Source organism: Neolamprologus brichardi, chromosome 7 (assembly GCF_056152115.1).
Source record: "Neolamprologus brichardi isolate AB-2024 chromosome 7, ASM5615211v1, whole genome shotgun sequence".
NCBI lineage: Eukaryota > Metazoa > Chordata > Actinopteri > Cichliformes > Cichlidae > Neolamprologus > Neolamprologus brichardi.
In genome coordinates, this window is record NC_142110.1 from 50,818,485 (window position 1) to 50,836,496 (window position 18,012).

The following is an 18,012-nucleotide window of genomic DNA, read 5'->3' on the forward strand; positions in this document are numbered from 1 at the left end:
AACCTGGTGAAGTCACGAGTTGCTCTTTTTTCCTAATGGATTTGTTTGCAAAACTTTATTTGAACAGGATAACCAGGATAACACATACTCAAATTAAATATCAACAACAATAAGCACATGGGTAAAAGAGAAAAACAAACATAAACAGGGCGATTAATCAAATTTTAAACCCCAATCCAACACAATTATACATGGTAATATGATCAATGAAACCATCACAACAAGTAAACTGCCACGACGAAATGTTAAAGATACGCAGAAATCATCGTGCTACAAACCGGGTGTGGCAAATAAAGCTTAATTTTGTTAATTTTATTTTTTTTAAAAAGGAAGTTTGGGAATGTTAAATCCCTTTTACTGTTTTTAAATGCAACACATTTCATTGTGTGAATGCAGCTATAAAAACAGAGCTCATTATGAACAGCATCTCATGTTTCATTTGGTCAGGCTCATTCAGTAAAGGATAAATGACTCTGTCCCTCGGGGGAAGGGGGAGACGAACAGCACTGGGGAAGAAACGAAGAAGGAAAGAATTGCAAAAGAAATCTTATGAGATGGAAAACATCACGTTCACCGGAACGTGTAGCTTTCATCGTCGTACTCCAGCTCGTCCTCGTTGTCCTCTCCCAGCTGTCCGTATCGAAACTTCCTGTACACTGTGCCATCCTGGCCCATGTAAACAATGTCCTCATCTTCATCATCGTCGTCATCATTGTCATCATCCTTATTCCCTGAGCGACGTTCACTGAGGTCGACCAGCTGGGACTCCTGAAATCGGCCGCCAGAGGAGCCGGCTCTGCCGCTGTAAGAAGAAGCAGAGCTGTAGCCGCCTCCGTATCCCCTACTGGAGCCCAGCTTTTCATAGCCGCGGGGAGGGATGTCTGAGCGCACGTTTTTCAAGCGGGAATGTCTGATAAGGATAACGACGGTGACCAGAACCAGCACCAGCAGGACGCAGGCTATAATGAAGACTGTCAGGTTACCTCTGGCCTCCTCTTCCTCCTCATTCCTGAATGCCAAGTTGGTGCTGAGAATGCACTCACCTGGAAAGAAAACAGAAGTTTAGACACTGATGCAAAAAGTAACCATGGTACCTGAACAGGAGCTTTAATGATAATAAAACTGAAAGGGCAGTCAACAGATTTTGTGCAGGCAGTGAAATTTCCTTGGAATGAAAAGTACCATGAATGTCTTTAGTGGCTCTGGAGGGAGCTTTTCAAAATCTGAAACAAAATGTGAAATATGAAAGCTTTTGTAGGTGCTCCTGGTTTTCAAAAGTTAAAAAAATGTGATATTCACCTTGAACTTTTCTACAGTTTGAATCAAAGTGAAGCTCTGTTGGTTGAAAACACTGGTGGAAAAAGGTTAACAAGCCCATCAGAAAATACCCTTCTCTGTAAAGAAAAGCCAACTGAGAAGCTTGTGTTTGTAAAACTTGGTTTCATGGGAAGAAAAAACAATACCAATTAAGTGAGTTTTGGAGCTACCTGCCATGCCAGAATTACAGAAAATATAATGTTACTGAAATAACTTCATAAAACTGATAGTTAGAGCTGGTCTACTAAATTATCAGCAGAAAATGCTGTGTTTCTGTTTCAGCAGTGTTACAGATAATGGTTCAATTAAATGCAGGTTTTACAGTTAAATCCATAATTTGTTTGGTTTGTTAGGACAATTTTTGCAGTTTTGCCTTTGTAATATTAAAAATGAGGCCCATATAGGGCTGGGCGATATATGGAGTTTTTAAAAAATATCGATATATTTTCATACGAGACGTGACAATATCATTTATATCGATATAGTCTATGTTACGTTATAATTATACTTGTGGAGCCGCAAGTTTGCCTCTCTTTCGTCCACTTTTGTCTCTATGCAACGTTACTCGGCCTCGCCTCTCCTTCACTGAACACAACTCCCCCTCCTCCCCCATCGCTTCACCTGCAGGCAACGACAAGATGGACACGGCAAATCTCCGTTAACGAGTCACCGCGGATCACCCCGTGCGTGGGGCTGGGCAGCGCGCCTTTTGTATGAATTCTGGTTGTGCTTACTGACCACGAACCGTTTTTATGTGGTACACGGCGCTTAGCAATCTGTCAAGAAATGTTTTAGTACAACTTTGGTAAGCTACGGAGCTGCACCGCTTGATGGATTGTCGGAGCATTACGGCTACCGTAGTCCGGAGCCTCGCGGAGTGATACGTACTGTGCTTCAACGTAATATTACCGTATTGTGTGTGTATAAGCACCATAAATGGCACCTGTTAAGAGACACAGTTACGAAGCAGATTTCAAACTCCAGGCTGTCAGTCACGCAGTAGAAGTTGGGAACAGAGCAGCTGTGAAATCTGTCTTTGTTACTATGCTCTGCGTCTTTTAGTTTACATTTTGACAGCACAATTGTGAGCTTTTTGTTATGCACAAAAACAACATTGTTTTCTTTTATTTATGGAGCATTTTTATTTAATAAATGCTGATAATTTATTTTTCAGTAATTTCTTCATGTACATCTACGCTGTATGTTAATAAAAGTGCCTGTGTGACATCTGGGACACAGCTTTGACTAAGAACTCTCTTTTTGTTCTTACTTTATGGCTTAAAAAAATATTGATATATATATCGTATATCGCCATCCAGCTAAAAAATATCGAGATATGAATTTTGGGTCATATCGCCCAGCCCTAGGCCCATAGCAAGTGAACGAGGTCATAATTAAGCTGAAAAACACAAATAAAAAACTACAAGTAGGCAAATCAACAATATTGTGCAATCTTAAAAAGCAGAGAGATTGGCCAGCTCTGCAACACCAAATAGCCTGAAATATCACAGACGACAGCTAAAGAGATGGTGACAGAGTTATTTCCATGGTTAAGAAAATCATGTTCACAACATCTAAGCTATTTAAGAACACTCTGGGAGTTAGGCATAACAGAGGTTTTACAACAAGGTGGAAACAACTGGTTACACTCAAGAACAAAAAGGCCAGTTTAGACATCTAAAAGAGGCTACAAAATCTGGGGAAACAGCTTATGATCCAAAGCATATGACATTACCTGTCAACGGAAAAATTATGGCATGGGCATGTTTGGCTGCCAGTGGGAACGGGCCACTAGTGTTTATAAATGATCAGGCAATCAGGATGAATTGTGAAGTGTACAGGGCTGTAATCTCTGCTCAGATTCAGGCAAGTGTTGGGCAGTGCTTCTCAGCGCAACTACTGTAGATAATGAACCAAAGCATACTGCAAAAGCAACCCAAGAGTTTCTCAAAGCAACAAAACGGGATATTCTTCAATGAGCAAAACACTGATCTGATCTCAGCCCAAGCTTTTCAGTTATTAAACACAAAACTGAAATTACAAATAAATGTGTCTTTTATTGACCTAATAGTAATATAAGCAGAGGAAAAAACAATTCTGCAACCAATAGCTCCTCTTACTTAACAACTAAAGGAAATAGCAACTCAGCTGCATTATGGGAAAAGTGTCCAACCTTTAACTGATCATTTCAAACCTGAGGCTCTGAGGTTGTTATTTTAGGATCTCTCTTTTCTGGGGGAAATTTTATAGACCAAGACATCAATCAACTGCTGTAATTTCAAAAAAAATAATTAAAAGATTGATCACTAATGAAAAATGTAATTAACCACAACCTTTACTCGTCAAGAGATGTGATAAGTTTAATCTAAACATCTTCCCTCCCTACCTGTAAGACTTTATTAGTTTAACTCTTTCCCCCAAGATGACCGCCTCTGTACCCACCCCAATATATCAATAACAACCATTAGAATAGGTTCTGGGTTCTTCCTCAGTAGGCGGTGTAGGAAGAGATCATTCTCACTAACTTCTGATGCACAGTTCCCATTCCCAGTTGTTTTATTCTGGAAGCAGGCATGAAATATGACACAAACTGCTCACATTCCAGCAGACGTGCAAGGGAGGAAAGAGTTAAGGAAGAAAATTACAACCTGAACACAATGATAACTCTCAGCATACAAGATAGAAGTTCAGCCTACCCCGTGTCTCTGTGCAGTTACAACAGTCTTGCTGCTGGGTTTTGGTGTCTTCATCTTCGTGGTGGCAACAAAGTAGACAGCGCCCTCCAGCCTCTAAAATAGCCTGAGCAGAACACACTGTGCAGTTGGACGGACCGGGTCCCCGACACTCCAGGCAGGAACTATCACAGTCTTCACACGAGTGGCTTGAACCCTGATGAAGGACAGGGGTGACTCAGAGCTACAGCATTTTTGCATCATAACTACTGATTCTTTGCTTCCAAAAGTTTTTTTGTAATATGCTGAATAAAAGTGCAACCAGCCTCTCAGCACAGTCAATTAACATTCATCTACCTGTCCAACAATTTCAATCAGCAGCTTCACAGCACGAGCTGCGAGGTTTATTTAGAAATTGTGACACAGTAATAATTTTCGCTGTGATGTTTGAGATTTCTCCTGGTGCAGTAATAACCCAGTCTGAATTACATTATGTGATACCTGGGGCCAAAGCATTCAAAGTAATTCTTTTGCTGAACGACATGTACTCGTGTTTTTTTAAATTTTTTAATGAAAAGTTAATATTTATGAAATTAAAAATGCTGGTACCTTTATTATGGGATGCTGGCCTTTATCGCATATGGACTCACACCTGCCATATGACAGCAGGTAACCAGGGTAGCATGAGTCACAGGACTCAGGAAGTTTTCCTGTAGGTACATGACAATGTAAAGGGTTAGCCTGATGATTTTCTGTGTTTTTATTACTGTCAAAAAATGCTTAAAATGCTGTAAATGCTGTGTCAAACTTTTAATATCACCAGCCACCTTCTTTAATTTAACTTAAAGACGAACAGTTCAAATGTCTGCATTATTCTTTTATAAACAATTTAATCCAGGTACTCAAGATTGAAGTAGCAAAAACTGCACTCACAGTGGTGTAAAAAAGGGTTTGCCCCCTTCCAAACCTACACGGCGCTGTGTGAAACAATGAGTTCATTTTCAGTTTCTGAAAATAAACTGTTTCCACACCCATGCCTGATTACTGCCACAGCTGTTTTGATCAAGAAACCACTAAATTAGGACCTGTTTGACAAAGTGAAGCAGATCAGAAGATTGGCCACGATGGGTGAAACTGGGGAGCCCATGGCACACCCATGACATCATGCCGCGATCCAAGGGGATGAGTGAAATCACTCCAAGAGCACAGCAACAACTCATTCAAGAGGTCACAAAAGATCCCAGAACAACATCTACAGAACTGCAGGGTTCATGGCTCCATCATATGAAAGAGACCTGGCTTAAATGGCCCGCACTGCACAGTTCAAAGACAAAAACCACTACTGAGCAAAAGGAATATAAGGGATTGTCTCTTTTGTGCCAGAAAACATCTTGATGATCCCCAAGACTTTTGGGAAAATGCTCTGTGGACCTCCAAAAGTTGATTCTATTCATCTGGACGTAGCGTTTTCAGTGGGAGAAACATTTTGTCACTCATCCAAGTGACTTTTTCAGTCTCAGCTGACTGCAGGTTTCCCCAACCTTATAAACAGTACATTTGCATAATGAGTGAAACCAGCCCACCGAAGGAACAATGGGCTGGGAGGTCAGTTCCTTCATCATAATTATGCAAATTCTCATGACCATTGATCAACAACCACTGATCAATGGCCATGAGTACCATTCACAGAGAGTTGGGGAATGGCTGCAATCACAGCATTGTAAGATGGTGACAGATGTACCCTTAGGCCCCCTCCTCGATTCACAGATGGTCTTTCCCTTTTCACGTAAATGGCCTCCTTGACTCCGCGCTCACACCAGCGTTCCTCCCTGTCCAGGATGTGTACATCCTCATCATTGAAAGAGTGTCCACTGGCCTGTAGGTGTAAATAGACTGCAGAGTCCTGGCCTGACGAGGTAGCTCTTCTGTGTTGTGCCATCCGCTTTGCCAGAGGTTGTTTGGTTTCCCCGATGTATAAATCCTGGCAATCCTCCTGGCACTTAACAGCGCACACTATGTTACTCTGTTTGTGTCGGGGATCCGATCCTTGGGGTGGACCAGTTTTTGGCGCAGCGTGTTTTGGGGTTTAAAACACACACAGAGACCTGGTGTTTAGAAAAAATGCATCTCAGCTGCTCCGATACTCCTGACACGTACGGGATCACTACAGGTTTTCGCTTGGGCAGCGGTCCTTCTCTCTTGGATCGGCTGGAGCTTTCTTTAGGCGCCTTCCCAGCTTTGACAAAAGTCCAGCTGGGATGACCACATTTACTCAGGGCCTTCTTGGTGTGAGGTTCTGCTGCATCTGTGGGGATGGTGTTTGCTCTGTGTTGTAGCGTCCTGATGACACCCAGTTTGTGCTCCAGTGGATGATGAGAGTCAAACCTTAGATAATGATCCGTATGTGTAGGTTTACGGTACACATCAGCTTTTAGATGTCCCCCATTCCTGATGGAAATCTCACAGTCTAAGAAGGCTAACCTGCCACTTTTCATATCCTCCCTGGTGAATTTGATGTGTCGGTCCACTGAGTTAATGTGATCCGTGAAATGTAGTACGTCCTGAGATTTGATTTTCACCCAGGTGTCATCCACATATCTGAACCAATGGCCTGGTGGTGTTCCAGGGTAGGATAACAAAGCCATCTTTTTCACTTCTTCCATGTACAAATTGGCCAAATGGGTGAAACTGGGGAGCCCATGGCACACCCATGTTTCTGCCTGTAGAAATGACCCTTGTATGTGAAGTAGGTGGAATGAAGACACAGTTCCAAAAGCAAACACACTTGGTCGATGCTGAGAGTGGTCCTGTTGTTGAGGTTGGGGTCATCCTGTAATCTCTTACACTCTGTAGACCGACAAGACAAAAATTGAACTTTTTGGAAGGTGTGTGTCCCATTCAGGTGGGGCACTTTCTATGGCATAATTTTTAAAAAACCCTGCTCGAAAACCCTCCAGTGTGGCTGAATTATGACAATTCTGCAAAGATGAGTGCACCAAAATTCCCGCACAGCAGTCACTTGTGGTCTACGTAGGTTTGGAATGATTCCCTTAATAATAAACACCTTATTTGTTAACTGCATTTTGTGTGTCTTTTTTTGATCTTAAACATTTAAGTGTGACACACATAAAAAAAAATCAGGAAGGGGGCAGACACTTTTTCACACCACTGTAACTGAATAGCTGCTGATGGCTGGTTTCTTCAAAAATGAGAGAGATTCTCCTGGACGCTCCTGTTAAGTTGTCCCTTACAATGTTAAAAAGCATGTTTACAAATTGGCACAAAAATGTTTTTGGCCTTTCTTTTTCACAGCTGTGAGGTGTGTGAGCAGAGTGTGATTTGCATGGTGGGAGTATAAAGAAATATATAAAAATTCCTCCTCCCCTTCTGATTTTAGTGCTGAATCTTGAAACTGCCTACAGCGCAAAAGACAATCAAATCAGAAACTGACTTTCACTCTCAGCAGCCGTGTTCCTGTGACAGAAAAGATGACACAGCGTAGGGGGAACGATCGAAGCCATTTCTGAGCCAAGCAACTTTTTAGTAAGCTGCCAAGCACTGAGTGAAAACTACCATTAACAAAATAATAAAGAAATGATTCGGAGTGTCATGTTTTACAGGAGACTCACCCCCCCAAAGGAAAAAAAAAAAACCCTACTACAGCTTCTTATTTAAAATGCTACACTGCAGTTATGCACCAAGGTTGGATGATTCACTCATTGAATCATTCACAGTTAAAACTTTGGTCCATGATGTTGTGAGAATGATTCACTCTCAAACTCGCGAGGGTTAATTATGGCATGTTATTATGTTTATAACAGGGATGTCAAAACAGTTTTTCATTGTCGGCCACATACAGCCCACTCTGATGTTAAGGAGACTGGACCAGTGAAGCTCTCCTTTCTCTCAGCGTAAAGAGAAAGGAGAGCTTAAAGAAGCGTAAAGAAGAAGTATATATTTAATCCCCGAGAGAAAGCATAATTTAAACTGTGTTTATTTAATTGTAATCAAAGCTGCTAAGCTTGTGACAATACAGTTAAAAGTCCAAAATTTATACCTTCTGTTACACTTTCAAAAGCCAGTCAATGGGCTGGATTAGAGTCTTTGCCTGGCTGATTCTGCCACCTGGGCCTTATTTTTGACACACATACACTAACTGCAGTAATAAATAATTCATAGTTTAACAGGCTTCATAGTATATATGGCAACACTGGTTTCTTTACATTTTTTTTTTACGTTATTTTTTCTCATCTCACTCATTAAAAGTGATATATGATATCATTTTTAGTGGGCTTGCAGCATTTACATAGACCGCTAATTACTCCTCACCTTTGCTTATTGAAGTAGAGCTCTCAACGTCTTTTTTTTTTCTGGGACTGGTGTCCTCTGTTGCATTTTAATGTAATTAAGTGACAAATACCATCACCTGCTGTGCAGTTAATTGTACTATTAACAAGAAGTCTGTGCTTCAGTTGTGGTGAATAAAATTCTAACATTTTATTTGTAGTCAGATTAAAAAGCAGGTGTCTGTGTCTGTGGATGCAGCTTGCTAACCACTGCTTAAATAAACAGGTGGTGTCTGGGTGGCTTTAATGTACAGTCTGTGATCTACAGTACATCTGTCTGTAACATTTTTAATGTTACTTTCACCACATTTCATGGTCTCCAATGATTATACAGCTATAGACATAAAAAATAGTATAATCAAAATATTATCAGTGTGTGTGTGTATGCATTACATGAAGCTTTTCCTGACACTTGTACCTGAGCAGGTTCTGCAGCTGGCGTGGCAGTGCTCACAGGTCCTGTGCACAGTGTCGTGGTAGTATCCTTGAGGGCATGAGGCGAGACAACGGCCTTGTTTCCGCAAATAAATGAGGCCCGGAGCGCAGCTCAGGCAGCCGTTCTCCTCATCGCCAATACACTCACCACAACTGGGGTCACACTTTTCACACATTCTTGAGGCAGTGTTTCCATAGTGACTAGCAGATGGACAGATGGTCAAAAGTTATCACAGACTGCATTCAATTAAAAGAAATGAGATTAGAGCTTTGTTATTCCTCAAAGGAAATATCTTTACTCAGATTCACATTTAGCCATAGACATCTATAAATACTAACGTAATACAGTAGAAAAAGAAAACAAATATTACTCTTGTATTGCTAGGCAATGCTGCATTGTCTGCATGCTGGTCTGTACAGTCTTTATATCCTTTTTGTGTTTTCTGAGTGAGTATTTAGCTGCATATCAGTTTAACGGTACATTAATTTGACTCCTAATCACCGCCTACTCCCTCAAAAATAAAGTATTATTAGCCTTTTATAGCCTATTTAAGTGTCTGACCAAATTAGCTTGTACCTCCATATTGCACCTTGTCCATGTAATTAAAGAGCAACGGTTCAGTGTCTGTAACCTATTTGTGCGAATATGCTGATCTTTTTGTTAACGGCTACACTGTCTAACTGCATTTAATGTGATAATATGATGGATGAGCAGCAGAAGGACGGGGGGCAGGTTAAACTACCTGTGCTGGCAGGTCTCCACGCATTCTTTGCCCTCTCGAAATAGGTGGTCTTTACATGTGAGGCACTCGTGGTTGTGCTTTCCAACACAGGACTTACAAGAAGCGTGGCAGGGTTCGCATTTCTGCCCAGACTCCTGCTCGTAGTAGCCTGTCGGGCATTGATCCACACAGGTGCCATCTGTACCAACAAACACACACGATCACGGGGGCTAAGCAAACATCGCAGATGCCTGACAAGCTTTCCAGGACACACAGCCTTGAGAGAAATCACTAGCTCTACCAAAAAAAGAAGAAGAAGAAAAAAAGAACTCGACTCACTGAGCAGGAGATGTCTTGGGTTGCAGCTCAGGCAGTGGGTTTTGCCAGGACCCGAACACCTGTAGCAGTATTTGTGACACGGATGGCAATCCCCGTGCTGGTCTATGTACTGGTGAGGCGAGCACTTACTGGCTGATGGAATGCACTGGCTGTTACCATCCAGCATCTGACCCTCTCTGCAGCTGGTGCAGGAGCTAGCATGAGGTCCAAAGCACGTGAGACATGATGTATTGCAGTCTGGAAACAGAATTAGGAAGTAATTTAGTAGGATAGTATCAATGTTTCATCTCGACTTGATATCTATATAATTTTAATATAGTTTGACACCAAACTATAATCATATTAGGCAGAAGAATAAAAAAAATACCATGCCTGGACTAAGTGCCAAAATACATTTTACAAGTAAAAGTCCTGCAATGACAATGTTATAAAATGTTTTACTTAAGCGTGTCTTTCCATACAGCCTCAGACAAATCTGAAAAGGTTCCCCACCTCAGAATCAGATTATTTAATAAAATAACCTTATTTTAACCTTATATACATTAAAATGTATATATATATATATACACACACACACCTTAGGAACTGCAGCTGGGACGGAATATGTGGATTTTTGTGTCTCTTTTTCAATATTTCTGAGACCTCATAACATCTTAAGCACACGAAACAGCAATGAAATTTTGTAATTTCCTTATTACTATGTTGTTCTATTAGGTTGTTTTAATACCGCTCCAAGAAGCCTTGAATTGATTAAAAAATGCTGCATCGAGAGTGCTAACAGGAAGTAGAATATTTCTTTCATATTAAACACCTCAAATTTTCCCAGCGGAGCACTTTGCCCTCAAAGTGCAGTCTTAGGGGCCATGGAGTCTCCAAAGATATAAGACCTATCAGCTCTCAAACCCTTCTCCAAATCACAAAATCACAATGTGATCACTATGTACAAGCAGTTAGTGGCGACAGTGGGAAAGAAAAACTCCCTTTTAACAGAAAGAAACCTCAGAACCAGGCTCAGGGAGGGGCAGCCATCTGCAGAGGCAGAAGAAGCTTGAAGCTTGGGTTTGGGAGACAAATACTCTCTCTCTTTTTAAATTATGAGTAAAACGTTGCTTTTTTGTTTATTTCTCTTTTGATAAAGCTTGGAGTTATAGATCAGATGACCCTGAACCATCCTTGAGTCTTCTCTCCTCATCTATTTGCATGCCACTGTTCTTTGTTTTTCTCTCTTGTGAAGTTCTGCTTCAGTCTGTTTGTTGTTTATCATCTCTCTGTGCTCTTCTCTCCTCTCTTCCCTTTCCCCTTACCCCCCCTCCCCCCTCCAGCCGGTCACAGCAGATGGCCACCCTCCCACCCTGAGCCTGGTTCTGCTGGAGGTTTCTTCCTTTTAAAGGGACTTTTTTTTTTGTTTTGTTTTTCGCCCGTCTGCCACCAAGTGCTTGCTGAAGGGGGGATTATTGGATCATTGGGTTTCTATCTATAACGTTGTTATCTTTATACTTATACAGAGTGCCTTTAGATGACTAATGTCATTTAAGCTGATCTGGTGCTCTGTACATTTCATTAAATAAAATGGTTTCCACATATTTGGTTCTCAAGCTACAGGATGACCCTTGAAAACATTTTCTGCAACAAAATTAAACTCTGTCCATTTCACCGCACAGCAGACATAGGTACATGCAAGTGGATGCATTTCCGTTGGCAGCTACTTTAAGCAGCAACAAAAGAGGGCATCGCCTACAACATTTTTGCACTTCTGTGTTTTTGAATAGCAAAATCAGAGCGGTGTGTCTTTCTCGAGGGAACTGTCTTTGGCATCTCTCTGCTGTTTTCAAGGTTTGACAGCTGCCTGTTAACCATCTCAGAAGCGCTGCTATTTCAGTCGGGAAACACGCTCAGGCATAGTAGAGAATATAATTGAGAAAATGTATGAAGGGCGCTCTACAGGACAGAAAACACAGCATCAACTTCAGGAGCGATGGGGTTGTCTTTATCATGCTTTGAACGACTGACGGTCAGAGTGTATAAGAAGAAATAAATACATAAAGGGGCACGACTTTATGCTGCTGAGGGGAGTCGATCAAATCAAATCAGTCCTGCTCACAAAAAACAAGACAGATGATTTGTGTTTTCTGCTGTGTGATAAATGTCGTACCTTTACAGTCTCCTGTTATACCATCCATATAGGTATGGGAGGGACACGCTCCAAGACACGCCCCGTTGTGCAGGGTGGCCTCTGCGTCCGTGCAGGCGTCACAGTCGTTGCTGTTTGGCCCGTCGCACAAAGCGCAGTCCAGGTGGCACTGCAAACACCTCCCTTGCTCTTTGTCCTCAAAGAACCTCTCCGGACAGTCTAGCACGCACAGGCCCTCGTGGAGAAAGTGATACTCCTCACAGCCTGTGCCAAGAACGCTCATAAATGCAGGAAGGATTTACTGTATGCATAAGGATCAGAGCCCTGTCATCATTGCTGGATGTACTCTAACAGTTTTTTTTTCAACATGTGAAGACAAGCAAATCAGCAACTGTTATTCAACAGACAAAGATCAATGTTATCAGCCATGGTTTGGTCCGTATTTAACTGATTCTCCCGTTTATAAGTGTTCATGTTTTGCCCGTGCTTCCTTATCTTTGTCTAGTTTAGTTTTGTTTATGTGCGTTTTGTGTATCAAGGCTCAGGTTGGTTACACCTGTGTTCATTATTTGTACCTATTCTCTAGGTATTTATAGCCCCGCCTCTCCCTCGGTCTCATCAGTCTGTCGGCTGCTTCTATTTTTGCACGTGTGGCGCGGCACAGCTGGAATACACAAACCAGAGTCTGATGAGGACACTGCACCCACTAGTCCTTTGTGTTCACAACTCGTTTTAGCCTTTTAGGGTGATCAAATGTGCGATCCAATGCCTGCCCTTCAACATCTGTTTTATGATAAAATAATTTAAAAAAGGTACATCTTGTGACATTGTGCTATGCTGTAAATTCCATTAAAAGTAGAACTGTGTTGTCATGAGCCCTGTTCATTAAACAGGAGGCTTTAAATAACAATAGAAAGATGATGCAGCTGTGTCACGTGTCAAGATTAATTGATCACTTTAAAATGATGGCTCTGACGCGAGGATGCCTCTCCTCGTGTCTCTTCCTCTCCTCCCAAATCTCTGTGAGGAGCACGAGGAGAGGAGGTGAGGAAACTGAGAAACAAGAAGAAGGCATCCACAGACACACAGAGTCTAAACCTTGTACACGTTGGCCTTAGAAAATTTGTTTGAAAAGGTTTCAAGTAAGCTTATTGTGTGCTTGAATTATTATTTTTATTTCTGACACGAGTTTAACACATCTGGGAGCAAGTCTAATTCTATCAGCCTTATTCTGTCAGGGTTGCCGCTGATGGGGTTACAGCTTTTAAGTGACACAGTCGGCGTTGTTTGCCACCTTTCTTTCCTGGCATTTAATTGGCATTATAGAGCGAGATTCCTGCCTCGCTTACTGACAGCAGCACATGAAACGGACACACATTCATAGAGCTTTTAAAAAAAGAGAGAGACAAAAAAATAGAACATACCGTAAAGTGCTATTCCTCGCTCACATACTGCTGCTTTGGCTGCAGCCAGTGTGTTGCTTTTAATTTAGGTCTTTTGCTTACTGCCAACAGACTTTGTCCGTGGTTTGTGACTGGTCGTGCTAGCAACACTGCCTTCTTCATGTGCACAAGCTGTGCATGAGCTCACAGACAGATTTGTGCAATGGCTGAGCTGGATTGCTGGTGTTAGGGTAAGTGAAACTCTTAGTACGCTAAATTTTTTGATACAAACGATTATTCATTTGGAGTCATATTTCTGATCATCAGCTGATTAAAAGTGCAATGTACCCACATTTTTACCTCTGTTTTGGTCTCCACCATCTACTGAGTTCAGTTCTGAACAGATAACTAAGCTACTTTGTTATTTAGTCAACTTTGGGGTGACTTGGTGAAATCGAAACAGCTATAAAACTCTATAAAGCTGCATAGGAAAAAAGACAATGTTGGGGTAGAGGTAATTAATGATTGTTTGTCTGAGAGAAGACACAAAAACTACCTTCTATCTTCTATAAAATCAAAGGTTTTGGCAGCTGGTCTGGAGCATTCAGATGTGTGTTAACACATGACAAGCAGGAAAGTCTACAGCAACAAAAATGACCTTAGAGAAGCAATTGTTGCTGCCCATCATTCAGGGAAGGGCTGTAAAGCCCTTTCCAAACAACTTCAAGTGCATCACTCTGCATCGAGAAGGATCATTCACAAATGGAAAAAGCATCCAACACAGTTGCAAATCCTCCCAGGAGTGGATGCTGCACCAAATTCACCCTAAGGTCAGACTGTGCAACACTCAGACAAAATACAAAAAAACTTGATAGGCCATGCAACAGCACAATGATCCCAAGCACAGCGGCACATCTACAAAAAATGACTGAAAAGGATGAGAATATAAAGCACCTTGAGCTATATAAGTAAAACTGAATTGGATCCCGGTGTTGCAATAGTTCAGCCAAAAACCACATCTCAACTGAAATTTTATGACAGAAACATAAACAAACCCTAATAAATGAAAGCAACAATGTAATGTAAATTTCTCCACAACAATGTGAGAGACTGATACAGTTATATGGAAAATTATTTACTGTTTATTATGAAGTTTTTTTTAAATTATGCCCCAATAAATAAAACATTAAACTTAAAGGTGGGGCACTTTTTTTTTTCCATGTGATTGTACAACTCAACCTGGGGGAAACGTGACGATGTGTTTGAAATTGTACTGCAGTCCAATAGTTATTTAAAGTATTGAACTAAATGGCAACCCCATAGTAATGCTTTAGGGAAAAATAAATGCTTATAGTTATAAAGAATATGCTGTACAGGAACCATGCATAATGCTAGCTGTGTTGTAATGCTGCTGGTAATCATATGGAGTCAGTCATGCATGCCGACTAAAGGATACTAAAAGCACAGAAAGAGCTAAAAGCGGAAGACTGAAAAAGCTCCTACAGCTGAATTTGTCGTAGTTTGCATTGCATTTCTGTACCTGTGCAAACGCCGAGTGGGTCGCACTCCTGGCAGCCTGAGGGGCAGGGTTGGCATTCTCTCTCCTGCACAGTGTGTGCTGGAGGACACTTGTCTACACACTGGTGCTTGTGTAGGAGAAGAGGTTCTTCACAGCTGAGGCAGTGGGTAGCATTCCTCGCACAGGATGCACAGCCAGGTGCACAGCTATGACAAACCTGGCCTGCAGGAAAGCCCCTATTGGAAGCAACAAAGAGCTTGATGGACAGGTAGAAAACGCAGGGCAGCATACTTAAAATACACTTTCCATTAGGTTTGTATTTATTCTGTTATTCGCTTTGTTCTTGCTGCAAACCATGTATGAATAGCATGTACTGGTAAAGGAGGCCACTTAGCAAATAGTAAAAAAAGGTCACATGGTCAGAAAGTTTAAATGAAGCTTCATAGCTTGGAGCTTTAGCAAGATCAATATATGGTTCTGGCTTTAAGTACATAAAAAATTTAATAGAACATCAAGTAGGAAATGTCAAAATCACAGGCATCTTCTGACATTTATTTTTGGCTCGCCAGAAGACGTGCCTCAAACATCCTTGTGTGACATTTAGAAGATAGCAGCAATAGGATCGACCTCCTGACCTCACACACTCTTGAACACACTGCCCATCCTGTAGGAACAACTGAGCTTTGCGAGCGCTCTGGCAGCGGATGCAGTGCTGAACGTCCACACACTGCAAACAACCTGCAGGGCACGCCTCGCACACACCGCTCAGCTGACTGGCAATGAAGCCCCCCGGACACTTTAACACACATGTTTGCTGCGTGGTCAAAAATCGCCCTGAAGGACAAATGACAAAAGATGAACGTCATCATTGTTAGCTCAGAGCTCAGACAGCAAGCTGCTGAGGTCTGAAACAGCTTAAAAACAATAAACCAGTGACAAACCTTTTGCACATTTTGTACACTGGTTCTTCTCCGGTCCAGCGCAGGACTCACAGGATGGGTGGCAGTCCTCGCACTCCCCATCTGGAGGGCAAAAACACTTCAATCATCATAAAGTGTCATCTAACAACACAACACATAACAGACGCAAACTGACCCAGAACCAGGTGTATTTTGCTATTGTGCCCGAAAAACTTCATTCATGTACTGAAAGTGTTCGTTAAAAAAAATTACGTTTTAATCACTTGAAACCTCTGTTATGTGTTGTGTTGCCAATCTTCTTATAGACTCATCGGACAGTTTATTAGGCACACTCGCTAGTACTGGGCTGGACACTTGACCAGCAACAATGCTCAAGCAGGCTATAGCACTTCTCAGTAATGAAGGTGAACTCAGTCTGGGACAAACAAGCATGACGCATTCAAAGTGACTTAAATCAGCTTTCTTCCCCATTCTGATGCTCAGTTTGACCTTCAGCAGGTCATCTTGACCGTCTATATATGCATAAATCCACCAAGTTGCAGATTTGATATCTGCTTTAATAAGCAGTTACAGATATCTAAACATGTGTAGATGTGTACCTAAAAGTGGCCAGCAAGTGTATGCGCTGGAAGCTAGAATATTGCGTTTAGTCTAATTCAAACAGTTTATATATTATATAAAACTTGAGCTACCAGCTTATTAGCACAATTGGGTGACTTGGTGAAACTGAAACAGCTACCATCTTTGAAGCTGGTGAGGCTAACACTGTCCAAACTCTTAAAACATCTACAAAGAAGTTTTAATTCAATAAGTTTTAATTCAATAGATTTTTTGGTCATGTCTGAACAGTAAAAATGTCAAAATATTACTATTTACTGTCAGTGACTTCTACAGTTCTCGTCACAATTTCCTGGAAACTTTTATACTATTTGACAGACCCAGCAAATCTGCGTTCTGTGGTCAGTTTGTATGCTTAGCAATCTTTCATAGCTTCTACTTTTGACTGAAATACCTCGATCAGAACATCCCACATAGCAAAATTGGTATGGCCCAGATCTGGACCACACAATGTGCTTACACATGGCCCACATACCGCAAAGAATGACGGCCCTTTGGTGGCCCAGATCTGGTTTGCCAGAGATGGCCCACACATGGGCCAGCACAAGGCCAGTTGCAGACACACTGGTGGTCCTGTGGTGGCCCATGTGTTGATTACCTCTGGCAAACCTGGTTTGGGCCACCAAAGGGCTGTCATTCTTTGCGGTATGTGGGCCATGTGTAAGTTGTGTGCAGCCACGGGCCAGTTGCAGACACACTGCTGGCTCTGTGCTGGCCCAGAACAGTTTCAGCTCTGGCCTCAGATGTCAGCCTAATGTGTACCTTAATAAAGCCATGTAATTACAACATGTGCCGGAACATAATAGTGCAAAAGTAACATGACAACACTCTGTTCAGACAGTGAATGGACTGATTCTTATACAGTGCTTTTCTACTCTCGCGGATTACTCAAAGTACTCTATACAACATTCACCCAATCACACACTTTGTCTAAACTGAGTGCTTCCTAACTACATTCATACATATTCACACACTTGACATGCAGACTGTAGGAACCAGGGATTGAACCACTACGCTTCCGATCAGTAGGTGACCTGCTCTACCTCCTGAACTACAGCCACCCAGTGGTAAACATGAGTAAACCCTCACTAGGTTTTGGATAAAGTGTACACTCAGAAACCTGCATTTGAAACGTTGGCTACTATAGCAGTATAGTATTGCAACATGGCATTTGGGTCTTCTAACTAAAATATGAAAATAGAAACACACAGAAACATCACTGCCCGACCTGGCCCACATCTGGTTGACATACACTCTGCCATGACATCAGTCAGTCAGAAGTGCCAGCTTGATGCCAGGTCCAGGCCAGACCTGTTTTCTATGAGCCTGGGCCACATAAACCAAACCACAATCGGGACAGATATGGCATGTCATCACATAAACAGTGCCATCTACGCCAGGTCTGGCCCATATCTGGATGACATACCATTTACCATGCTAGAAGTCAGCCAGCAGTGCAGGCTTGACACCAGATCCGGGCCAGACCTGTCTGCTATGTGGGATGAATACTGAAACTTTGTTTGCAAAACATGCAGCTACAGTTCACACAAAGTGGGAAAAAACTAATTCCAACATAATCATGGATAAACCCTTACTTGTCCTTTTGCTTTT

At 41.8% G+C, this 18,012-nt stretch overlaps 1 protein-coding gene across 1 annotated transcript in view; it reads right to left on the reverse strand.

Annotated features, from left to right (window-relative positions):
* Window positions 1–40: 40 nt before the first annotated feature.
* The window catches only part of pcsk5a (proprotein convertase subtilisin/kexin type 5a), a 38,342-nt gene continuing 20,370 nt past the window's right edge, over window positions 41–18,012 (reverse strand). The window contains exons 28-37 of the mRNA XM_006796905.2: window positions 15,805–15,885; window positions 15,499–15,697; window positions 14,885–15,099; window positions 11,984–12,226; window positions 9,832–10,068; window positions 9,514–9,691; window positions 8,754–8,971; window positions 4,599–4,699; window positions 4,014–4,206; window positions 41–1,043 (exon numbers count right to left, since the gene is read on the reverse strand). Of these exons, the coding sequence (XP_006796968.2) occupies window positions 571–1,043; window positions 4,014–4,206; window positions 4,599–4,699; window positions 8,754–8,971; window positions 9,514–9,691; window positions 9,832–10,068; window positions 11,984–12,226; window positions 14,885–15,099; window positions 15,499–15,697; window positions 15,805–15,885 (2,138 nt within the window). The 3' untranslated portion in view covers window positions 41–570. The remainder of the gene's footprint in view (window positions 1,044–4,013; window positions 4,207–4,598; window positions 4,700–8,753; window positions 8,972–9,513; window positions 9,692–9,831; window positions 10,069–11,983; window positions 12,227–14,884; window positions 15,100–15,498; window positions 15,698–15,804; window positions 15,886–18,012) is intronic.